General features: G+C 37.5%; 2 protein-coding genes across 11 annotated transcripts; both read left to right on the top strand.

Moving 5' to 3' along the window:
- The first annotated feature begins 15,449 nt into the window (after nucleotides 1–15,449).
- On the top strand, nucleotides 15,450–22,209 carry LOC149148461 (uncharacterized). Its single transcript, XM_089442186.1, has 4 exons — nucleotides 15,450–15,885; nucleotides 16,746–17,718; nucleotides 18,466–20,065; nucleotides 22,117–22,209. Exons 1-4 carry the CDS (start codon nucleotides 15,450–15,452, stop codon nucleotides 22,207–22,209), a joined length of 3,102 nt encoding a protein of 1,033 aa, XP_089298312.1.
- Nucleotides 22,144–24,898, top strand: LOC149148462 (F-box/kelch-repeat protein At3g61590-like). Of its 10 annotated transcripts, none has more exons than XM_089441017.1 (3): nucleotides 22,144–22,613; nucleotides 22,707–22,866; nucleotides 23,110–24,898. In XM_089441017.1, exon 3 carries the CDS (start codon nucleotides 23,206–23,208, stop codon nucleotides 24,496–24,498), a length of 1,293 nt encoding a protein of 430 aa, XP_089297143.1. In that variant the 5' UTR covers nucleotides 22,144–22,613; nucleotides 22,707–22,866; nucleotides 23,110–23,205; the 3' UTR covers nucleotides 24,499–24,898. The 10 variants fall into 10 exon arrangements, with proteins under 10 accessions (XP_089297143.1, XP_089297144.1, XP_089297147.1 ...); XM_089441018.1 differs by having other exon boundaries at nucleotides 22,727–22,866; XM_089441021.1 differs by having other exon boundaries at nucleotides 22,805–22,866.
- The last annotated feature ends 1,037 nt before the right edge of the window (nucleotides 24,899–25,935 follow it).

Genomic DNA, 25,935 nt, shown 5'->3' on the forward strand with positions numbered 1-25,935 from the left:
ACCGTTTGCGCAAAATAGTTTCATGCATGTGATAACAGTGAGATGCTAACAAAAACTGAAATGGTGCTAGTACGAGCTAGTATGCATGTAAGCGATAACAAGCATTCATAGAAATCAAGCAAATAACACTCACACAAGTGAAAGCACAAAAAGCAACAGAAATGTTGCAAAAGACAAGTTAAGTTGACTTACATGTGAATAGTTGAGTTGGATGTGTCGAAGACTCCTGGATGTGATGTGGGATGTTAGAGCTACAAGATCGATGTGAATAAGTAAGCTCTGAACCATCAAATAAATAAGTTTGAGGCTTATGACGCACATGAAAATGTGACACTTAGTGGAAAGGTTCTAAAACGATCTTTACATGTAATCTCCAGCTGCTAAAACTATATCCCTAAAATATAGGGATGCTTTTTGCATGTTTTTTTTTCTATTTTGGGAAAAAGTACCCCATGCATGCAAGTAAAGTTTTCTTGGTCTCAGGTGGAACCAGTCAACCCAACTGCACATGCAACAGTCTGCTTAGCTGAGGGGAAAAATGCGCATTTCTGGGAGGGATTTGGGCTGACTGCCAAGAAGATTTGCACAATTTCTGGGCTGAGCAGCTGATTGGTGCCCATAATTGCACAATTTCTAGGCTGAGCATCCCTGTTGGGATGAATTGTGAAATTTTATCATTGAAGCTTGACTAGCATATTTGTGCAATTCTGGAGCCTAGCGGGCTGCCAGATAGAATTACATAATTTCTGGAGGGAAGGCTGGTTCCCCTCTAGAATTGTGAATTTTTTTGAGGGATCTGCTCAGCCTGCAGCTAGACCAAGTCCAAAGAAACAGTGTGTGAGGGGGATGCAACAAGCTCTGATGCATAGGCTGGAATTTTGTAAGAAAATCATTAAAGCTTGTGTACTTGACAAGGCAAGACATGCTGCTGGGGATGGTTGGTAGGGAGGTTCCAAAAAGAAGCTAAAGAAAAACTTTGGAGGTTGGTTGTAGCTACTACAACACTTACCAACAAAATATAGATCCATTTCTCTTTGAAAGGTAGCTCTTGCATTGTTAGGCCAAATGACATTCTAGCATACATAAATGTACCCCAAGGAGTTGTAAATTTTGTTTTTTCCCTATCTTCTGGACTTACCAAGATTTGATTGAATCTAGAAAAACCATCCAACATTGAAATTCTATTTGAGCCTGAAACTTTTTGGTGCAATTTATCCATCTTGGGCAATGGATAATTATCCTTTAAATAGAGTTTGTTTAGGTTTCTAAAGTCTACACACAGTATTATTTCACCATTTTTCTTCCTGACGGGAACTAGATTTGCTATCCAATCAGAATATCTTAGGAGGACAATAATTTTTGCATCCAATAATTTCTTAAGTTCTTTTTGAATTGTTGGAAGCAAAACAGGTTTTATTCTTCTCAATTTCTATTTGAAAGGCTTAGCTTCTAGCTTTAGAGGAATTTTATGTTCAATAATAGTTGTGTCATAGGTTTTAATTTCTTCATATGACCATGAAAAGACATATTTATAATGTTTAAGAAGATTAACATATTTTTCTTTTGTTTCATGAGGTAATGATGTTGAAATTTTCACATTTGTGATTTCTTCATTGGTTCCAATATTACAATCTTCCACATCTTCTTGCTGTGAACTTGATAATGAAGTTTTAGAAACATCATTATTATCAAAGAGTTTTTCAATATGAATTAACCCCTTTTGAATGTAATTATTAGGTAATTGAATGATATTATGATCAACTATTTTATGATTTAACTGTGAAGTTTCATTTTCATTATTTGACTTATTTTCATTGATTTTCTCTTCTTCAATTTGTAGAGTTGAAAATTCATCAATTTCTTGTAAGAAAATATTTAATTGTCCATTATCTTAACAAATTCCAGTGTTTAAGGTTGTCAGGAATTGAAGGCCTGTACTTCTTCACTTGAATTTGATATTGCAATTACATAGGATCAAGAATTTTGAAAGAGCTAGCAGAGACTACTAAAGAATCTGCATAAATGTTTTCATCTCTAGGGATTGTTGTAATGTTAAAAGCTTGAAAGTAATTGTCCATAGAATCCCATACCTCATTCTAATAAGATCTAAGCCTAGGATGTTTTTCTTGGCATAGATTTCTAATTTGTTTCACAATTAGCTCTAAGTCACCAAATACACTTAAGTTTTGGACTTTCAAACTTTTAGCTAACTCTAGTCCTAAAAGTAAGGCTTCATACTCTGCTACATTATTTGTAACATCAAAGTCTAACTTAAAATATTGAGTTATATTTTCTTTGTCTGGAGAGATAAGTACAATTCTAGCTCCAACTCCATCTTTGGAAAAGGCTCCATCAAAGTACAACTTCCAAACATCAGTATTTATACATTGGGGTTTATTCACAATTTGTTCAATACTAAGTTGAGAATTTTGGAGATTATTAGTTGTTAAAGTAAAACATCCAAAATCCTGATCAACTGCATAAATGGGATGGTTTATTGCTTGATCATATTTGCAAACAATATTTATAAATCTCACCTCTCTATATAATCTCAAATGCTCTCCCCAATAAATAGGAATTATAGCAAAAGACATATCCATTTGCAGACCTCTGCCTTCTTGGCACAACAAGATCTGGATAATAACATCCCAAATTTTGGGGGAATATCTGTAACAACAATATCTAAAACTACACTCTTAACAGGGATCTGAGCAAGTGTTACAACTAAATCTTTGATTAATCCAAGACAAGGTACCTTCTTTGAATCAAAGGTATATAGATCATGATAGGGTCTTGTGATTTGTAATTGAAGCTGGTCCATAATTACTTTAGGCATTAGATTATGAGAGGCCCCAGAATCTAACATACAATTATATAAAATAAAATCATGAACCTTCAAAGTAACATAGAAAGGAGGGACATTTTCATCAATCATATTAGAACTAGGACCAAAAACCACTGAAGGATTTTCATCCTGTAAAATAATCACATCTCCTTCAGCATCAATACTTGAAGATTGAATCCATTTTTACACTTGATTCTTATAACCTGGATTTTTGGAGAGTTCAGATAATGGAATTAGAATCTTAACTCTCTCTAAGTCTTTTTCCACTGTAAAAGTTGTTGGGACAGTCTTTTCAGATGTATTTTGTTCATGTGGTTGATTTAATGGTTGAATCAATGTTGTTTGCGTTTCAAATGTTTTGGTCAAAGTTTCATTAATAGTGACATTTTTAGTTGGTCTACCAGGTCCTGGTCTTGGTCTCAAATTATATATTCTATTTAATTTTGCAATAAGAAATTCAAAGAAGACCTCATATTTAGAAACTTGAGAAGCTTCTTGATTTTGAACTGAAGGTTGATCATGAGAAACTGGAATGATAACATTTTTTGATGATGGATCATCAAAATAATTGATATCATTTGTAACTAAAGGATCAATTTCTTTAGGTTCCTCATCATCAATCATTAATGGGGATTGAATTTGTTGATCAGCATTAGGTATTTGAAAGATTTGAGGCTAAAAAGGTCTCTTGTATTGAACTTGAGGTCTATTTGAAACTGGTTGAGATACTCTCATATATTTAGTTCTTCATTTTTTAAATTCTATTTAAAAGATATCTTAGTAGAGAAGTAACTTCATCTATTTTATGATCTTCACTCTTATTTTTAGAAGAAGAAGTACCTTCTTCCCTAGCTTTCATCTTTCTCTTAGTTTTTTCTGCTTTTGCCTTAAGTTTAGCTGATGTTGATCTATTAGCTTCAACTTCAATGGCATTGGTCTGCATGTCTGCTAGGGTGACAGATGTTCTTTATCTAAGAATAACAAAAAAAATCATCATCAAAACCTTTAGAAAATCTAACTTTAGTTGCAGCCACTAGTGGTTTACAGTCTGGTGGCATTTTGTTATAAATTTTATTAAATATTTTTATGAAATCAGCCACAGGTTCACCAAGATTTCTTTTTAAATCATCAAATTATGTAAGATAGTAAATAGGATCCCTTTTAACTCCCCATTGATTTTTAAAGATAGTGATTAATTCATTCCACGTAGGAATAGAACAAGTTTGCAATTGTCTAAACCAAATGCTAACGTTTCCTTCAATATAATGAAAAAATAATCTCATGTACACATCTTCATGCTCTATGTTCATATTATCAAAAAAATCCAAAAAGGCATCCAAATGATCCTCAACAGACCAACCAGTTTCCCCATTAAACCTTGGTAAGTGCTTTAGATATCCGTCTGGAAAATTATTAAGCTTAGCAAGAAGGACCAAGGTTGCATAATGAGCCTAAATGATAGGTTGAAAATCATCCATTTGATTAGGTGGAGATAGAGAATATGAGGATGAACTTTGAGATGATAAGGAGGGTAAAGCTGAAGATTAAATTATGAGGGATGAAGGGGGTGAAGATGATTGAGTAGACTTTCTGGAAGTTTTTATTAATGGTGATTGAATAACTAACTTTTGCACTTATGGACCAAATTTTCCTTCACTTTCACATAAAGGATTTATATAAATAGAGAAGTTATCTTCAGGTTTAGCAGAAGTAGATGGATAGGTACGAATGGCAGAAGAAATGAAATCATTAGGTTCTAATTTAGGTAACTCTAACCTAATTATGCTTCTGGTTTGGGAGATTCTAAAAAAGTTTTAGGAATTTGATAAGATTCTAACTAATAAACAAGAAGAGGTGACTGCAGATCAACCCCTTTAGATAAAATTTCTAATACCTTTGGTGGTAGATCTAATAGTTCAGAAGGAATTGGGATAGGTCTAAAAGGATCGGTTTCTAAAACAACTTCAGGTGGAAGTGATACAGGAGCAGAAGTAGAAGCTTCCAATATTCGTCTTAAATAGGAAACTCTCACTAGCCTCTCTGGATCTGACAATGGAGAATAAAGATGAGTATCTGAGAGAGATTTGGTGTGCATGCATGAAGCCCATTTTGTTTTATGGAATCGCTAGGTGAAATATTTTAACTTACTAACCTTTTATTCATAATTAAAAGGAAAGCCTAATCGTTGTCCCAGGGAAAAATAATTCAAAATTTTTCGTTCCCTCTCAATGACACCAATCTGATGTTGTACATCTATAAACAATCCTAGGTTAAGGAATTGTGTCAAAGCATCTAAAATGTTTTGTTTTAATTTGGATTTTGGATGACCAATGCTTTAAACTGTTAAACAGGTGCAGACTATTAATTATTTATGATATATTAAAAGGGATGACTCTTCACCTTTAACATAATTTAGCTTTGAAAAGACGTGTAAGGTTGAACATAAGAAAATATATGATTGATTAAATCTTCAGGCAAAGTATTTAACTAGTCATATATAGATGATGCGTGTAAAATGCTTTTACAGCCAAACAAAATATAGTTAAAGCTTAAAGGGAAGTGCCAATTAAAAGATATAGAGGAATTAATTAAAGAAGAAATTTCCAATTAACTAATCTTTGTAATTGATTATAACTTCATAGGGGTTTTCATATAGATTGACATTCAATCTTATCTTACCCAGATTTCCCATTAATTTCAAACATATTCATAGATAGTAGAGTTGAGGCTTCTGTGATCCATAACAAGTTTAAGATAGATTTTTCGGCGAAAATCACATGAGAAATCATTTGTCGACGCATTTTGAACCAACATATTCATAGATAAACAAAATGAAGACATAAGTAGCAATAGAAGTACTCACAAGAACACAATTTGTTTCAAGATGAATCCATAATCCTTCTATTAATCTAAGAAAAACTTCAGAGGATTACAATTCTGCTTACTAGTTTATCACAACGGTTCAACCCTTCATACTTCAAACTACAAATTATTTATAGAACTATCTTCAAAATATCTTGATTTAAAAATCAAGATTTATTTACAAAATATCTTTGAAACTAATTACAAAAATAGAACTAGAAAATAAGAAACTTGAACTTCTTGGACATCTTGCACAGAATTCAAGGCTTTTGTTGATGACTGAGGCTATAAAAGTTGTTATTTTGTTGCCTTTCCTAATTATCTATCCTTTTGCTCCTACAAACCTGCATCCTATTGCTGAAAGTTTGTTTCCTACTGCTGGAAACCTGTTGTTTGTTCAGTCAATGAGCTAACATATTTTTTCCCATTTGTCTTCATCAAGAATGGAATACTTTATCAATTTTTTGTAAGTCTCATCCACTTCAGTGTATTTCTAAAAGGTGGGTTTGACTATAAACAAGTGTTTGATCTCATGTTGGATTAATAAATCAAAACTTAAACCTTCAATGAAAGCCTTTCCTATAATGGTTCCCTTGATATTAGAAAATCTTGATTTATCTATAGCTATAGAATGAAATCTACATTGGTATTCTTCAAGAGGAACCAATTTGTCTCCCATTCCTCTCAAACTTGGAAGTCCTTTCTGATGTAGCACATTAATTTTTTTATGAAACTTCTGGATGCTAGCTTCTAGATTATGACACTTATTTTCTAATTGCAGCATTAAATTTCTCTTGGTAAGTATCCTTCTAACTTCCATAATGGTTTCAGTCCTATCTTCAATATCATAATCTTCTAACTCTTCTTTTGTTTCTGAATTCAAAATTCTGATCAATGTTGTTGCATCCCCTGGTTTATGACCCAAATCTTTCTGCTATTACCTCCTTTGACTTCTCTAATAATTATTCCTGCTAAAAAATTATTTCAATTGAAGGCCATAAGTTAATCATGGATTCATTGATATCCAGCCAGATATTTCTTTGGCTTGTGTAATAGTCTGAGCAATAGTAGACTCATAAAGGGTTTCTATTCTCTGAATCAATCTATGAGTCTTCTGTAGCTCTGCCAAGTAAGCATTATCAGTTTTTATTTTCTTCTCCTGAAGATTGTTGAGATGAGCTTTTAGCTTGTCAATTTCTTTCCCCTTTAACGATAAATCTCCCATAGCTTTAGCTAAATCAGTTGTTGAATCGATAGACTGTGTTTCTATTGTAATGGCTGCTGCAATAGAAGTTCTTACTGTTGAAGTACCTATAGTGGAAGCTGTTGTTATGGGAATAGTTGCTGATACATTGGCTTGTTTCTCTATTTCCTTTAATAAATTCTCTAACTCAATCAATCCATATTTTGTATATGCAAATTCTGTTCAACTATAATCTTCAACATTCTTTCTTTCTCTTTCCCTAATTCACCAACTTCTTTGGTTTATGGATCTTCTGTAGTAGGGAGTTTTATCTGCTTCCTTAATTCCAGGATATCATCATTTTTTCTCCTCATCATTTCTTCGACAACCTTCACATTACTAGGATCATATCCTAATTTAATCACCATATCTTCTAAAGATTTTATCCTGGTATCCTTAGCCAAAGACGATATTTTTTCTAACTTTAACTGTGAATGAATATTGTTTACTGAAACCTACAACTTGGATCTTTCCATTGTCGAACTAGTCAAAGTGGAATAAATCATTTCTCTAGCTTGCTTGTGTAAGTCAATCTGGTCAATAGGATGAACTTTTTTAGTATCAAAAGAAAAAACAGATTTCTTGTAAACTTCTGCAGCCTTAAGGGAACTTTAGGCTCCAAGAGGGCCATCTTAAATTTTCCTTTCTTAGTATCCAATGCAGAAATAAGTTTGTACTGAGAAGCTTAAGTCTGCTTCCAAAATTCAAAATAGGTGGTGGACTTTAGTGCTTCATTTTTCCTTTTGATCTCCCTCTATCTGGAAAAAATATTTGGATCTATTTCACTGTGATTTATTTCTCTTGTATGAGTTGTTTCTAATGGATCTTGAGATACTGAGGATACATGATAACCTGAGAAAATCTCCTCAATCCTTGGAAAAGTTGCAACATGGGGACCTGTTAGAACCAATGTAGTCTGTTCCTGTGAACTTTCTTCCTGAAATTGTTCTTCAAGAGGATTATTTTTCTTCTTCTTCTTGTACATTATAAAATTTGTCTCTTGAACTTTTGAAACTAAAGGGGAAACATTTTCCCTTGTTCTCTTAGCCTGCTTGTCTTCTGGAACTGGATTATGTGATGTTGTTGAAATGAAGACCTGTTCTTCGGCTTCTTACAGTGTATTCTCCTACCACTATTATTGATTCATGTACTATTCAATTTCTTGTCTAGGAATGTGTGCATGAGTAGTTTTCTATTCTACCCTTAACTTAGAAATAATCCCCAAGGGATCATAAGACCAGGTAAAACTTAATTTAAACTTCATTTGTTTCAAAAGAAGATCTGCCTCCTTCATTGTTGCTCTGGTATTGCAAATGAATGGCCCAATCTGTGCTTTTAACTTGAATTGAGACTTCTTTTTAGCTGACACAAAATGCAGCTCATCCATGTTCATCATCTTCCTGATATATTCTAATGCAAAAATCCTGATTGGCACAAACTTTGGCAGTTTGTATGGAGGAAGCTCACATCCATATACTCTGATCTCTATGTAATTTTGATATAGATACCAATCTCCAGTTTTTGTCTTCTCACTGAGGTGAAGAATTCTTTTGATTTCAGGTGAAATCCTAGGAACAACATCACTACTGAGCAAGCATGAAACCATATATAGAAATTGATTTGTATAATCATTGAAATAAAATTCATTGGTGTTCTTCCTTACCAAGGAAGTCCAATGAATTACAGATTGAGGATTTCCCTGTTCATCTAACTTCTGTAATGGAAACTGAAATTTATCTGCTTGATAAAATATGAACAAGTATACAAGAACTGATGTGTATTTAAAGGCTCCTTTAGTAGAAAACTTCAAAAATTGATCATGGATAGCTTCTGCCAGAAATTGACTGTAATTGAAGATAAGTGATGGTTTTTCACCTATTGAAAACACTGATAGAAATCCTAGAATAATTTCATCAACCCACTGATCAGTTGGATAACCTAATAGACAAGAAACCATTGAAACAACCTATTTAGTCATCTCTGGAAACATTGAGGAAGGGTATGGAGGATTTGTTCTTGGTAATTCTACATTTTCACGTAAAAATATCTCAAAAAGTTTAGCTTTGAGGGAAAGTCAATTTGATATAGATTTCCATGAGAGAATCTACAAAAAAGGATGTAGATAGGTGGAAGGTTTAACCTGAATAATTTGGCATATTGACTCAGGGGATATTGTAAATAGAATATCATTTTTTTGGGCAATAATGGCTCTTTGACTCAGAATATACCTAAAATGACACCACGCTACAAATTTGAGAAAGGAATGAGTCTGAGGGAGAATGAATTGAGGTAGGAAGGAGTCCGATATGCTCAATTCATCGTCATCATCTGAGAATTTTTGTTTAGCCCCATTATGAGGTTCATAAAGTTCAAACTCACATTGGGTTTCTGAAATCTTGTACTGCTGGTCAATTAAGGGTAATTTGTCTAAGTCTACAACAGGGGGCAACATTGGGTTTTCTGCAACTAATTTAGATTTTCCTTTAGAAGAAGACATGCTGAATATGTTATTAGATCAAGGAATGTCATTTTACCAGGTGCTTGGTTGGTTGGGGCAGTGATGAGTGCTCTTTCTTTGATGTAGATTGTAATGGACCTATGCATGGAGTTGCTAGATGAAATAAGCGAAATAAATGGGTAAAAATGTATGTGTTTTATTTATTGCATGAGGGATTAAGCCTTTTGAATGATAACCGTTGACAAGAGGGGGAGATTTTACTGGCAGTGAAATGGTCATGGTAGAATGATCAGATGATGGTCTATTTCATGGAAAAAATAGGAATTGGACAGATGGTGGAAGCAAAGTGGCAATTAATTATTTGGTGGGAGTGGAATTTATTGATCGGTGGTTTTTGGGGGGTGGATGGTTTGTGGTTTTGGAGAGGGGGGGCTCGAAGTGATTGTTGGAACAACACGTTGGCGATAGAAGTTTTTGGAATTTAACTTTTCGGAGCCCCCACCCTTTGTTAAACATTGGAAGCGGGGAGGGTGGGGGGGTGGTGGGGGGGGGTGGGGGTGGCGGCGGCGGGGGTTCGAAATGTTACCTCGGTCATTGATTTGGGCAGGGAACATCCCAATGGTCCACAATAGTGTGATTATTACAATATAAGACAAAAGGGTCAAATCACCCTTTATAAAATATTTAATTATCCACTAATTAATGTTTATACAAATTAACAACTAATTAATGATATACAGGGGCATTTAGATTAGCGCGCCTATTGCATGGGATTTTATTTTATTTAATTTTTTATTCTTCTATTTTTTATATCCCTTTTTATTTTTTTCTATTTTTATTTTTCTATATATATATATATATATATATATATATATATATATATATATATATATATATATATATATATATATATATATATATATATATAGATATATATATATATATATATATATATATATATATATATATATATATATATATATATATATATCTTAATTTTCTTTTTCAACAAAAATAAAATGTAAAAATACAAAATAGGTTACAATAGAACTGAATCTCTCTTTCAACCAATCACCCATATGCCATATTCCAAGCATGAATGTGATATCACATGGGATAAACCAAAACAAAACCAACAAGGGATTTCATAGGCTAAACCACCTCAAGCCTCAACCATAATGATTTCACCTAAATCGGTTCATAAATCACCAAAACCAAACAAGTCTCGATTCCTCTAACTTTTTTCACCATACCCAGAGGAATTTTTCTTGTCTCCACCCAGCCATAAAGAGTTCCAAGAGAATTTCCATCTCTACCCTCAACCCTTGGAAATTTTCCTAAGACCACTTCACCGGGATCCAAAATCTACGAGTCGTCTAAAGCTTAATCAAAATAGGGAATCCACTACATAGTGGTTATCCAGGAAATGAAAAGGAAAGGTTGAAACCATTGCCAATCCAAGCAAATCCCATGCCAATGATAACAAAGTAACCAAATAACCAAATCCATGTAATATGCATTCAAATGTCAACAAGGAAATCACACATGCAACCTATTACCTGCAATTTTCTCCTAATTTAGCTAATTTTCCCACCTTCTTCTTTGCTTCCCCAATTTCCTTTGCTTGCTTCTGCCCAAGTGCTCTCTCTTTGTCCAAACTCAAGTGAGAATGCCTTAATGTCCAAGTGATACTAGAATGCTCCAAGGGTAACCAAGAAATAATCAAGAGTAACTAAGAGAGGCATGTAATGTTCTCCCTCTCATTTTGTTTCTTGTTCCTTTTCTTTTCATTCAATTTCCTTCATTTTCCCTTGCATGCATTTTCTTGTCTCTTCATCTTCCTTTTCTCTTATTTTCCTTTATTCTTTGATTAATTTCTGTTTGTGACCTTATTTCCTTTGCCAATGCCAATGCCAATTTCCATAGCCAATAATAAACCACAAGTGATGCACACTATAATGTTTTTCCACTGCATTTAGCTTGGAATATGTGTCCCATGACCTTGGTTTAATTTATTTACATGGAAAATCAACCCGGGGTTGTTACAACATTCTTCCAGTCAACCAATTCTAATTTAGACACCTGCTTCTTACAATATCGTTTTAACACATTGAGAATTAATTTAGCACTCATGCTATCAACTCACATACTCTATTACAGAACCTTCAATTGTAATACATGGAGAATCATCTAACATGCACAAAATTATTCTAGCACTGAAATTGTCTCTAATCTCTCATTGGATTGGTACCATTCATTAATCATAAAGTTTAAACTCAATCTATTATCAGTTTCAATATTCACATAGAACTGAAACTCTGCTTAATTCCATATTACACATAGATGTTAGAATTCTTCATTCACAAATACACAGAGACAATCATGAGCATAAGGATTCTTTCAATCACTTTCATTCAACAAATCATGTACATGCAAATACTTAGAAACATTGTTTCTCTCTATTCACTCTCTATGGCCTGATTTCACATTCATTTGGCCATTTTCTTTTCTCGTAGGCTTACAATGATTAAATACAAAGTTACAAGAAAAGTATAATTTTCCACATCAATAAATCACTCCCAATTTATTCAATAAAGATCTAATGATTTATTCCATAAATCTCTCATTCTTTTCAAGGTAAATTAGCTTTTCCCTAATGGACAAAATATTTCCTATCCACAACTTTTCTAATAATATAATTATGAATACTTTCTCCAATAATTAAAGAATATAAGATTATTTGGAAAGAAGGAATTAGAATTCTTTTTAAATGTTGAAGTGCCTTTTGGAGCTTTATCTCTAAAAATCCTTGATTTTTTTAAAATGACTCAGAAGTTCAGATGTTCCTGGATCAACATAACACAAAAATACCAACAAAATCAATACACAACCAAGAGCCATTATGAATCAAAGGATGTTAGTGGAGCAGGATTCTTCGATCGTGAACCAGGTGATAGTGGAGGCCAAAACTTGTAGTGAACATGTTTTTCCATGTGAGCCAATCGACCTTCCAAGCAATCCAACTTTTATTGAAGATGTTATTGTCCCATTTTTCGACTCACTAATCTATCCTACATGTGCCGCTAGTTTCTTTAGAGGTCATTCATGAAGGAGATGATCACATTTTGATCATCATGCATATCTTTGTAAAGTTGTTCCAAAACCCTATTAATGAATTTGATTTGAAAGCCAAGGTTTTCTTGACTAGGATCAAACTCGTGAAGGCTAGATCAGTGGACTGGGTTAGGATATATGGCCTCACCCTGACCAAAATCCTCCAAGTGATGCCGACTTGATTTCCCTCTCTCATTGACCCCCTGAATTCACTATGTCACACTGACGTGGCATCATAAACATCCCTAAGGAGAAATAAGGCCTAGACATGGGAAGGTTACAAGCAAGTTGAAGGGGTAGGACCTTCCATGTGGACCAAAATACTAAACTTCTCTACTAATACAACACACCCTAGAAAATTGTACTAATACAACATGATGAGATCCCAAATGAAGAGCGAATATTGAATAGCCAAGCTAGACCACAAGAGATGAAACACAAAACCCTTCAGACAATAAACAGGGTGGAGAGTCCAAGTCGGATAAACAAAAGCCAATAGCTTCCTTCTCAAGCTACACCTCTCCAACAATAGTAATGAAAGCAGGCCCCAAACAGAAAATATTAAGCCTTGTTCTTCGTAACCTTGAGCACCATAACATCTAATGCTACTAGAGAAGGGCCAAAAATCCCAAATAAACCAACTGGACAAAACAACAACTAGTAATTGGGACTAGACCAGATAGGAACTCCACATTATGTTATGCCTAAGTTGAGAATTTGGAAGAAAGCTACGCTAAATTTCTGTTGTGCAAAGGAAAACTACTAAAACAATCTGTCCTGAACCTATTTGGAGTCAGGATGTAGAGAGACACATATACCTAAATCTCAAATAATATGCACTAGAAGCCAGAGCATGCCTTTTCCTTAAACTTCGACTCCTAGGATGCTCTTTGTCCCTAATGTTTGTCCCAAACTCCTTCAAAACTGACCAAAATCAATATAGAAAGAAGCCCTTATATAATGCAAGGGTGTATGGCCAAAGTACCAGCCACCCAAAGAAAAACTGAATCCCCCTTTGTAGCATTACCTTAGACAAAATGTAGATTAGAAATTTAGCAGCCATGCACATTAAATTGAGTTTAACTGGCACACGCCTGTGCATGGTGGAGGTGTGCCATGCCATCCCCCCCCTTAATCACTGTGGGAGTCAGTGAGGTGGTGGGCACCCTCTCTGAGATCCTCTTGCCTCTATTCGTCCAAACTCATTGAGGATTTTAATGGTTTACTATTAAATATAAAGAGATTTGTAAAAACATTTAACATGAAATTCATATAACATTTAAAAAATATTAATAACAAAAAAATATTTCAACATACACCTTAAAAATATTTGAATATCAATTATAAAATAAAATATTTAATGTCAAATATTTAATAATTGATAATTTTTTTTACTTCAAAATATAGATTCTACATATCATATATATATATATATATGACAAGTAGACTCTATATTATATGAGTGAATTAATGTAAAATCATCTTAATTTTAGTTTTATTATGTTTGAATAAGATTAAATCTTTTGAAATGCAAATATTTTAAAGTGTAACATTTAAAAAAAAATTACACCCACAAAAATTGATTCTTCAAATTAAAATGAGTTGAACATAATTTTATATTTTTAAATTATTTAAACTTTATAGCAAAATAAGTTAAATAAAAATGTGAAGGATGGCGATCGGGCGAACTAGGTTACGCAAGGGCTTAGGTTAGGGTTTCGATTTCTGCAGTTACTGCTCGAACCCTCCGTTCTCGCGCCCGCCTTTCTCTGTCACCGTTTCACCTTAACCGCGGAGATCTGCAGTTTACTCGCTGGTAGACTTCTCGGAGAGCTGAGCATCGAACCGCGACAACCGAAGCCCTGTGACGGAATACCAACAGCTGCACGGACCGTTTCTAACTGCAACTGTCATTATCTCCCGGGGTTTTCTCTCCGTTCTGAGGTGTTAGCAGATCCAAGGAGCAGCTGGCAATGGAGGATATTGAGGCCGTCGATTATTCCGCGGACCCATTGGAAGGGGTCTCCATCTGGCGCACCCCACTTGACACATCTGGAGGTATGTACAGCTCGGACTTACCTGAACAATTTCCGCCGTTTCCGTTTAGTGAACCGCATTCGCATAACCCTGTAGTCCTCCCGGACGACCCGCCGACTTGGCCTGCTCTCTCCACACCCCCGCACTCTCCGGCAACCCTAGGGTTTGTTTCAAGCTGCATTAACCCTAACCCTGGTTCTCTCCCTCCGGTAGCGGGCTCATTACCCCTCCATCAACTAAACCCCTCCCTCCCCGGTCCCTCTAACGGCATCCCTGTCTCCATCGGTCATACTTCCGGTTGCTTCACTGTCGTACCTCCGCTCTCAGGCCACCCACCGTCTTCAGGCTTTCACGGCCCCTCACATTCACCCCGAATCCTGGCATCGCAGCAAGCAAACTCCCCTCCCTCAGGACGCCCCCATAGCAATCCCCCTCCACGGGGCCCCAAACGGAAATACAAGTGCTTCAAATCGAAAGAGGAGGACGTTTTTCTCAGATTGGAAGAAGACATCCGCTGGGGTGAGGCCATGGATTTTGCAGATCGTGTTTTGGTTGGGCGCATCAGGGGCCGAAGTTACTCGGCAGCATGCTTGAAGACATGGGCAGTGGAAGTTTGGGGCCACCATCTGGTGGATATCCCATTTGTGCAGACCTTCGTGCGGGGCTGGTTCGCACTGCGTTTCGCACGTGCTGATCACACCAACTGGGTTTTGTCATCTTATTGGCACTTTGACCATGCCCCGGTGTTACTAAAGAGATGAACTCCATTATTTGACCCTGAGACTGAGCAGATTGGCATCGGACCGGTATGGATTCGACTTCCAGGGCTTCCACTCCAGTATTGGTCAGAGGACATATTCAAGAGGATCGGTAATGCCATCGGCGGATATATGGGCTATGACAAATCCTATCAGCAGACGGGTATGATGGCCTATGCCAGGATACTCATCAACCTGGACACGAGAGGTGGACTGCTGGAATATATTACCATACAGTGGAGGGATACTGAGCGCAAGAAAATCATAGATTATGAAGGCGTCCCATATAGGTGCCGCAGATGCCACCAAGTGGGCCATCTATACAGAGATTGCCCACTCCTCAAGAAATCAGTATCGAATGGCACGGAGGATGCAGTTCCACAGCCGCAGGACAAACCCTCTGAGACGCATCCTACCCAGCCCTCCGGGGAACAGGATCGCCCTCAGATCGCGGAGGAACCACGGAGCACCGAGACATCTGACATTGCTGTGGATCCCTCTGATCCACCTCCGGCCTCGCCAGCTCATGTGCAGCCATCGACTGATCAAGAGGACTTGGAGCAACCGGGTAAGTTTTCTATCCATACTCCGTCATCTCCTCCTTCATGCATGTCATTGGGCATATCATCACATGAATACATTGACTCTGCATCTATCCATGCTAATTTATCCTCTGCATCCTCTGCATCCCCTCCACTGAATTTTCTCAATCACACCTCACTCATCTGCTCCCTTCCTCTCCCTTCACCTGTGGCTCCTCCATCAAGAATCACTTCGACTCTGGCCACCCTATCATTACATTCGTCTCAGTCCCCCCCCCCCCCCCGCTACTCCCTCCGCCCCCGTCTGAAGGACAGAGGACCGGATGCTGTTGGACTTGACCTGACTAGCATGCCTATGTCCCTCAAGAATTCCCGCGGCAGACCCTCTCGCATATCCAAGGCAAGGCACACTGCTGATGAAGAAGTCGCCCTCGGGCGACAGCAGACTATTTTCCGGGCCCTTAGAGCGAGGAATGGCCCATCCCCCTTCCCCTCATGAAGTTTCTCTCCTTCAATTGCCGGGGGTTTGCTAGTTTAGCCAAAAAACTAGCACTTAGGAGATTGCTCTTATCATCTCAGATGGACTTTATTTTTCTACAAGAGACCCTCTGTCAGGCCGAACCCCTCATCCACATTCTCTCTACCTGGCTCCCTTCCTGGACCTTCCATGCACTGGATGCGTCTGGACGATCTGGGGGACTGGCCATTGGGGTAAATAACAGAGCTACGGAGATCAAGAATATTTTTGGAGGAAGAGGGTTTATAGGACTTGACATTAGTGCTCACTCTGCTGTAAGAGACATCCGGATTATCAATGTTTATGGCCCATGTGCATACCGTGCCAATTATTGGAGGTCCTTACTTGAATCATAACTCTTCCAAGCAGACAACATTATACTTGGAGGAGATTTCAACTTCTCGCTCGGATATAGTGAGTCATGGGGGCACTCAGCCCAGGTCGATTCCCTCACAGATACTATCTCCAGCCTTCTAGAGGATCATCACTGGGTGGATATACCGTCTGCTAAGCTCCAATATACATGGTCAAATAACAGAAGCGGAGACCAAAACCTTGCAAGGAGACTTGACAGATTCCTTATCAAGGAATCCTTGGTTAACGATCTCCCCAGAGTTCGTCAATGGGTTGGATCGGGAGGCATCTCAGATCATCGGCCAATCTTCTTAGAAGCTGAAGACCTAAACCATAAGATCAAGAGCCCTTACAAATTTAATGCCTCTTGGTTACAAGATCCCTCCTACATTCAATTGGTACATAACTTCTGGCAATCCAATGCCATCAGAGAAGGAGAGGACATCTCAGTGGGCTTCGTAAGGAAACTTACAGAACTCAAACAGATCACCAAGAACTGGGCACACCACAAACGCATTCAGGATAATCAGACATTAAAAGAGGCTGAAAGGGTCATTGTAGAATTTGAAGAATCATCAAATGGGACTTTCCTCTCCCCTGAAAGCAAGGAGTATTACACCTCTCTTATTGCAAAGCGCTCACAAATACTGAAGGAAAGGGAAGAAAGCTGGAGACTTAGGAGCAGAGCTATTTGGCTCTCCGAAGGAGATGAAAATACTAAATTTTATCACAAGTTTGAAAATGGCCGCAAAGTCATAAACACTATCTGGGAATTAAAGAACGATCAAGGGGACATTGTCTCCTCTCAGCGGAATCTGGCCAGACTGGCCACAGAACATTTTAGAGGCATTTATAAGGCTCCTGTAGAAGCCAATATCTTGGAAATCATGAGAGTGGCTGAGCTCTTCCCCAGATACATTGAACAAGAAGATGCGGAGGAACTACAGAAGGAAGTGACCATGGCAGAATTGGAGGCTGCTCTGAAATGGTTCAAAAAAGATAAGAGCCCTGGACCAGATGGATGGACCATTGAATTTTACCTTGCGTTTTTGGATCTCTTGGGTAATGACCTCCTGGAAATTGTTGAAGACAGCAGAAGAAGAGGTCGAATATCCTCAGCCATTAAATCCACCTTCATATCTCTCATCCCCTAATCGAATTCCCCGAGCACTTTCGATGACTTCCGTCCTATATCACTCTGCAACTGCCTCTACAAGATTATAGCTAAGACCATTGCTAATCGTCTTAAGCCCATTCTATCACATCATATATCCGCTGTACAATTTGCATTCCTGCACCATAGACAGATCCACGAGGCCATTGCCACTACCCAAGAGCTCATGCACACCCTACAAACTAAGAAACAAAAAGGAATGATCCTTAAGGTGGATCTGTCCAAGGCTTTTGACAGAACTAACTGGCTTTACTTACGGCTGCTGCTCACTCACCTGGGTTTCCCCTATGACTTCATCAAATGGACCATGAGCTGTATCACTGATTTATCCTACAGTGTATTACTAAATGGGGAAGCTACTTCGTTTTTCACTTCAGAGAGGGGTCTCAGACAGGGATGTCCACTCTCCCCTCTGCTGTTTTTACTCATTATGGAAGGGTTGAGTAGAGTTATATCATCTGCACGGGACAGACAACAATTATCTGGTATTAAACTTGCAGACAATCTTTTCCTCACTCACCTATTATTTTTCGATGATATCCTAATTTTTTTGAATGGCAGTATTGGAGACTCCACTATACTCCATAATTCTTTTCTACTCTTTCAGCAAGCTACTGGTATGAATATTAATGACAATAAATCCACCATCACTACTTTTGGCTGTTCTATACATGAAATAGCTTATGCTAATCAGCAATTCCCATTTAACAACTTGACTTTGTCAGATGGTATAAAATATCTTGGTTTCAGACTGAAACCTAACGGATATAGAATTGCTGACTGGTTATGGCTTATAGCCAAGGTGGAAAAGAGACTCCAAGTTTGGTACCACCGATACCTCTCTCGAGCTGGCAGACTGATACTTATTAAAGCAGTGATTGAAGCCACTCCAGTATACTGGATGGCTCTCACATGGATTCCTAAGGGCATACTCAACAGGTTACAGCATATATGCAGTAAATTTCTATGGAAGGGCCACCAACCAGGCAGAATTTTTGCCTGGGTAAAATGGGACACCATTGCTAAACCCAAACGCTGGGGGGGTTGGGGTATCAAAAGGCTCGACCTTTTCTCTAGGGCTCTGGCTGCAAAACTTGGATGGCAACTCCTTACCACTGATGGACTTTGGACCAGGGTAGCATATGCAAAGTACATCAAGCCCCTGAATGTGTTGGATTGGATATGCAGTCAACATGGAACAAATCATAACATATCCATCATATGGAAAGCTGTCATCGGTACTTTACCTTTATTACGAGAAGGATTAACTTGGCGCATCAAAGCAGGTAATGCGGTCCGAATAGGACTGGACCCATGGGTCAGATGTGGAAACACTCACAGACTCTCTAATGGCCTCATTGGACATCTTAATGACAGAGGTATCATCTACATCATGCATATTGGCGACCAAGTTAACTCCTCTTTTCTCCATCAGGCCTGGACCAGTGCACAAGCTTTAGATATTCCGGCACAGTGGCATAATGAATGGGCAGAGTACACGGATGCGCTCACTCAAGCTCATATCAGGCTTACTGAAGGTCTTGATGAAATCATTTGGGCTTTTGCAAAACATGGAGCATATATCCCGAAGCTTGGCTATCTAAAACTCATGGAGACTCATAAGCCTCAAATTATCCATCCCTCATGGAAAGCATTATGGAAGCTCAAATCAGCCCCGCGTACTCGACTGCTTATGTGGAACATTCTCTTTGATAAAGTACCTACGGGCACTAATCTTATGAAGAGATCCTTCCACGGACCATTCTGCTGCCAGCTCTGTCACCAGGAGGAAGAAAGCACTGTACACCTATTTTTAAGTTGCAACATCACTTTACAATTTTGGCATGCCCTCACTTCCCACCTCCCGCAACTGAAAAATTGGCATGGCCATAGCTTAATGGATGCATGGGAGAACTGGAATCATGAACACTCGGGGAAGGCCATCAATATCCCGCTACTCGCATGCTGGGCAGTCTGGATTGCCCGGAATCAGGCTATCTTCAATCTTAGAGCCCCCCATTGGCCCACTATCCTTCTCCATACCATTGCAGATTATAACATGATACCAGATGATGAATCCACAGGCCCTGTTCGCATCATTAGACAATTGGATATTGACAAGTCCAAACCATGGGCTTTTTTTGATGGTTCAGCACAAGATGTGGGCTGTGGAGGAGGAGCAGTTCTATATCTCAATGATTCACACAGCTATAAAATTCAAATCTTCTTAGGCAGAGGCACTAATAACTATGCTGAACTATGCACTGCCAAGCATATCATTCACTTTGCCATACAAAAACAATGTAGACATCTCCAGCTGTTTGGTGACTCTAAAATAGTTTGCAATTGGCTGACTGATGCATCTCATTGTCATGCATTTTCATTGAGACATATATTAGATGAGGCAAAGAGACTGACTACTTCTTTTGAATCATTTGCTTGTCGTCACATCTACAGGGAACAAAACACCATTGCAGATCAACTCTCCAAAGAGGCAGCGCACAGACAAGGAGAAAATTGGCAGATACAGGAGGAAATCGAAGGGTCATACTATCAGCATTATCATCGACCCTTTGATGATCGGATGGATAATGGGCTATAAAAGCCCACTTACAGATCTTTCACTTGTTTTTTGTTGTCTATAGCTGTATATATCTCTCTATGTCTAGTACAATACAACACTTTTTCTTCGATATAACAGCATATATATGGCTCTCTGCGTAGAGCAATGGACTCTTATTTTGAACACTGTTAGTGTACAGTTTTGGACTGCTCCCTGCGAGGAGACAACCTGCTTTATTTTTGTTTATCTAGTACTACAGACTGATCTTGTTAGGCACTGCTGCCTTATATGAATGCTTCGGCATATACAAAATGTAATTTCTTAACTTTAATAGAAATTACGACTTTTTCCCAGGGGAAAAAAGTTAAATAAAAATGTTGAATTTACTATTTTTATATAAAAATAAATTTAAATACTTATTATAATGATTCACAATGTTAATAATAATTGATACCCTCTTCTATTATTATTATTATAAAATTATTCTTACGAAAGTTTAGAAAAACATACTAATTTCTCTTCTCATTGTATTTAACTAATTTTGAACTACTGAACAAAAATCAAACCGAAATTTCTCTTTTCATTATTAAAATTAAAATATCATAATTCCCCAATGAAAATGGCATAAAATATCATAACTTCCAAAAAAATACATAAGATTTTTAATAGTAATAACTGGTGATTCCCCAATGAAAATAGCATAAAATATCATAACTTCCAAAAAATACATAAGATTTTTAATAGTAAGCACTGGTGAATTGTTTCCATTGGACAATGGAAAGGATAATAACTCTTGAGTGATTCATGGAGCCTTTCAGGAATCAAGGGGACAGGTGATGTGGAAAAGATTATACATGAGCTTAATATGATAGGCTAAAATGTTTCTAAAGTCAAATACTCAAAGGTGCACATCCTTATCACATAAACATATTAACGTATTCCACCAGAAGAAAACACTCCATAGATAAGGCTCTTAGGGCCCACCATCCACATCAGTTTGAAGGCCAGAAAAGTGACCCTGCCAGGGTCTTCCTTTGTCACCATTATTAGTTATCTACTAGTGAGACCCACTGAGTGCAAATCAATGTGAGTGTTGTAACAATATGAACCCCTAGGCACCCATTTTCCATGGTGTGTCTGTTTCCTCCCCCAATTACCACTAAATTATCTTCGCCATACCCGAAAGTCTAAACCCACACTCCGCGAAAAAATCAAAGAAGTACAAGATAATTATTACTTAAATTGAATAAATTATAATCCCACCAAGTTTAGTAGATTGAGAGGGTCACGTGACTGCCATCCAATAAGCGGGCGACAACCCATCCAAACGAGTTTTCATTGGTTTCGTGTGCGACCTACACGTGCAGGTACGCTCACGTGTCCACCCGAGAGCGGGCCATTTTTATTCCAATCATTGAAGGCCCGCCAACGAGGCGCCACGTCGATCTCGCAACGTAGGTTATTGGAATTACTGGTTGATAGATCAGGATTTGAAAATCCAAATTAGTGGGCTCGACTGCTTAACATTGGCTAAACGTCACGTCAATTCACGGACGATATTCACCGTACTTGACGTCACGATGCCCTCCGATGGCAGCAACTTTGAATGATTTGGGTGCCGTACTTCGTCGCCTTATAATTGTGGGCAGGTCGAGGATGTGGACGTGGGGGACGAGATCATTGGTCGCCGAAGCTTTTTCTTTTCCAGGAATCGCAGTTACGGATATAACCGAGAGAGATAATCGGATCATTTCCGGGGGCTTAGATTTGCTATTGTCGAAGCATTTTGCTCAGGTGTCCAGGAATTCTTGGTCATCGGGAGCCACTGGTTTCGTCTCCCACGGTTTTCTGATGATCCCGTCTGGGTTTTCTAATTTTTCTTTTTGGTTTCACGCCGTACGTTGGGATTCTGGGGAGTACTCATGAACCTTCCTTTTTAGATTTCAATGAGTGCTCCTCTCTTGAATTTTTTTCAAGCAGATCTTGATTTATATCGATAGTTCGAGCAATTCTGCAAAACAAAATTTCCTGCGATTTATGTAGGCTGGATTTCTGATTTCTGATTTGTGGAGGAGTGTCATGGTATTTTTATTTGTTTCCTAGATGTGAATTATGAGATCTAATTCCAGGTAAAGGTCACTTTGAGGTATGCGTGAATTCTTCTTGGGATTTTACAGTTTTGCTAGGAATCCATATAATTTTCTGGATAGAATGACTTGATTTTAGCTTTCTTGATCAGGAATAGGAATTGTGTTTCAGAGTTGAGATTGATAGAGAGAGAGATCGGAATTATAGAGCAGGATGTTCATTTTTGTCTGCATGGGCATGGGCTGACAGATTCTCTGAAATAAAGTTTTTGGTTTAGCATGGTTGATGAAAGAAGTTTAAGATTATAACGGGTGAGTGTTGATTTTCTTTCTTGATTTGGATTTTGGAGAATCGGAAGAGAGAAAAGAATTTAGGATAAATGAATTCTAGAGAAGATTTTCTTGATCTCCTTCATTAAGGAATCAGAGAGCATGGTTTTCTTGCAGTCTGCAAGTTTTCTAGTTTAGGGATTCTCAGTTAGAACCCATACAGGAATGAACTGAGAATTACAGAGCAGAGCATGGTTTCTAATCTTTTCTTGCATGGATTTGTAGCAGGTGAGCTTTTCAAGTTACCAGGAGGACCGGTACCGATATTTCTCTTCTGCAAAAGAATTACAGGTTTATAATTTTTATCTTGTGAATGTTAGGATGTTGACAGAGTGGGATAGAATACTCCCTGATTTCATGGCTTGGAGCAAAATAAGGCTCAATAATACTAAGCCTATCACGACCAATCAAGCAGCTGGTGACTCTGGAACTAATAATCATGGTGATGGTGGTATCATGAATTCCATTAATGACGAGGAAGTAAATATATGGAGTCGTCTACCAGAGGATATACTGGACAGGATTTTCTCGTGCCTGCCTCTCACAAGCATCCTTCGGCTTCGTTGTGTGTGCAAGAGATGGAATTCCCTCGTTCAATCCAAAAGATTTCAAACAGCCCTAGCGAAGGTCTCCAGTCCCAGGCCATGGTTCATTCTCTGTACAATGGGAAGACCATCATGTTGCTATGATCCCGGCATGAATAAATGGCACATCATCATCAGGCCCCCTAATAATGGAAGGTCACTACTATCCCCTTGCACATCAATATTGGCAGTATCAGGAAGCCTACTGTGTCTGGGGAATCAAGTCTCAGAATGCAAGAACCTGTCAATCTGCAACCCAATAACAAGATCCCGGAGGAATCTGCCCAGGATGCTGCAAGTGAGCCTTATCCACAAAGTGACCATGATCACATACCCTGGATCCAACAATAATTGGTACAAGATCATGGTGAGCGGAGAAAGTGGGTTGCCCACCATGAGATCAGCCCCTCACAATTACGAGCTGTTTACAGAAGTGTACGATTCAGCTACCAATTCATGGAAGATGTGCGGGAAGCCATTGGCAGAGGCTAAGTTCGGAACCGACCCAGGCGTGTGGTGCAATAATCACCTCTACTACTGCATCACTGAACTTCCTTATGGTATCGTGGTTTTCGACTTGGAAACTGAGAGCTGGGCCGAGCTCAGTGTCCAGATGCCTTCTTCTCTATCATCGCCATCCCTTGTAGAATGTCATGGCCGTCTTCTCATGATAGGGAGGCTCTCCAATATGGATCAGATCAGCCCAGCAACAGATCAAACCGATTCAAATATCCCAAGAATTATTATATGGGAACTCGATATTCCTAACAAGGAATGGGTGGAGATTGTAAGAGTTCCCACAGAAATCTGCAGAGATTTCTCTGTAACATTGCAATTCTATGCTCCCTTTGTGTGCTCTGGTCTAGGAAGTCATGTCTACATCACAACTCACAGGAATCCGCATGTCCTGGTTCATGATCTGTGCAAGAATACTTGGCAATGGCTCCCGTCTGACCCTTTCTTCCCCATGAGACGTGACTACCATTTGTTGGGCTTTGCCTTGGAACCCAGACTCGATTCCTGTCCATGACTGACTGAACATACTTGAGGGTTTATTAGTATACAGATGTAAGCAGTGGTGTGTATTGTAGTGCAACACCACAACGGAGCCAGGTCATTATGAATGATGGTTTTCTTTATTTGCCAACTGAGACTTCACCAACATATATCACCCTTTGAGAGTGTGTCCACATATAGAGAGTGGGACAGGGCCTGCTTTCATGTCTGAAAGAGCCAGTAAGGACAGCAAAACCATCTGAAAATATTATATATAGAAAGAAGGTCTGCTTTCATGTATGACAGAACCAGTGAGGACAGCAAAACCATTTGTCTGATGGTTGGGATGAGGATCTGTCATTTAAATAACAGATGATGTATGTGCTTATTTTGTTGGATAGTCTGATAAATTTTGGCATCTTATTTTAATTTTATGCGTCGTATGTTTATTTCTCAGGTATCTTCATGATAATGGAATAATAAAATGTTTGGTGTTTTATCCAGGGATTTTTTTTTTATTGTTTTATTATTAAACTATAGAGTTAATTTACAATTTAGTACGAGGACAATCCAGTACGAGGGATGTATAAGTTTACTTATGTGTATTTTTAAAATAAAAATTATGTTATAAATTGAAAAATAATTTCTATTATAATAAAAAATTGAATATGTTATAAAGTAATTAGAATTAAACAAAATTTGTGAGTAAGATATTTAATTTTTATATTTTCAAAAAATATTTTAATAAACTATTTAAAATTCTATATTAACTAATTTATGTCTATATCAACTACATATATATTTTAATAAACTATTTGAAAATCTATGTTAATTAATTTACGTCCATATGAACTATATATATTTATATATGAAAAAAAAATTGTTAAAATAAAATATTTAATGTTGTACAACAAAATATTCAATATAGGTTATTATAAAAGATTTTAATACAAATGCATATTGACACATATTTAATTTGGGTGGAAAAAATTAAGTTTTATGGTTAAAACATTTATTTGGTTCTATATATATTTTATTTAGCATTCAAAAATACAATTTAAACAATAAAAAATAACACATTGTATTTTACACTAAAGAATTTTACACTTGAAAAATTTAATCCCTCTTAACTCATATTAGATATGTACTTAAATAGATAGTCCAATAATTTTTATGGTGTTCAAAATGTGTGTTCTCAATAGAAAGAAATTGTTTAACGTAACATAAGGATGATGTAATATTCGTGGCTCAAATATAATATTATATATAAATCAAAGTAAAAAGTGTATCTAATTGGTCACCCAAGGCCTTGTAATATGCCTTGGGCCCCTTCATTTTGCTTATTAGGTTTTTCTTATTTATCTAGAATAACATTTACACCAAATTAGTCTATGAGACCCTCTTGTTTGTGGGACAAGAGACACCAAATTAGTGTTGAAGATAATGGAGAATATCCTAGAATAGGTAGAGT

The sequence above is a fragment of the Pinus tabuliformis genome, chromosome 9 (assembly GCF_031772625.1).
Source record: "Pinus tabuliformis cultivar Carrire ecotype Pingquan chromosome 9, CPIR1, whole genome shotgun sequence".
NCBI lineage: Eukaryota > Viridiplantae > Streptophyta > Pinopsida > Pinales > Pinaceae > Pinus > Pinus tabuliformis.

Coding starts and splice junctions, on each gene's coding strand:
- LOC149148461 (XM_089442186.1), top strand. CDS start 15,450: ATGGGCTATGACAAATCCTATCAGCAGACGGGTATGATGGCCTATGCC. Junction 15,886..16,745: donor AGAGGACTTGGAGCAACCGG/GTAAGTTTTCTA, acceptor TCTTCCAAGCAG/ACAACATTATACTTGGAGGA. Junction 17,719..18,465: donor TTGGAGGCTGCTCTGAAATG/GTTCAAAAAAGA, acceptor TTTGAATGGCAG/TATTGGAGACTCCACTATAC.
- LOC149148462 (XM_089441015.1), top strand. CDS start 23,206: ATGTTGACAGAGTGGGATAGAATACTCCCTGATTTCATGGCTTGGAGC.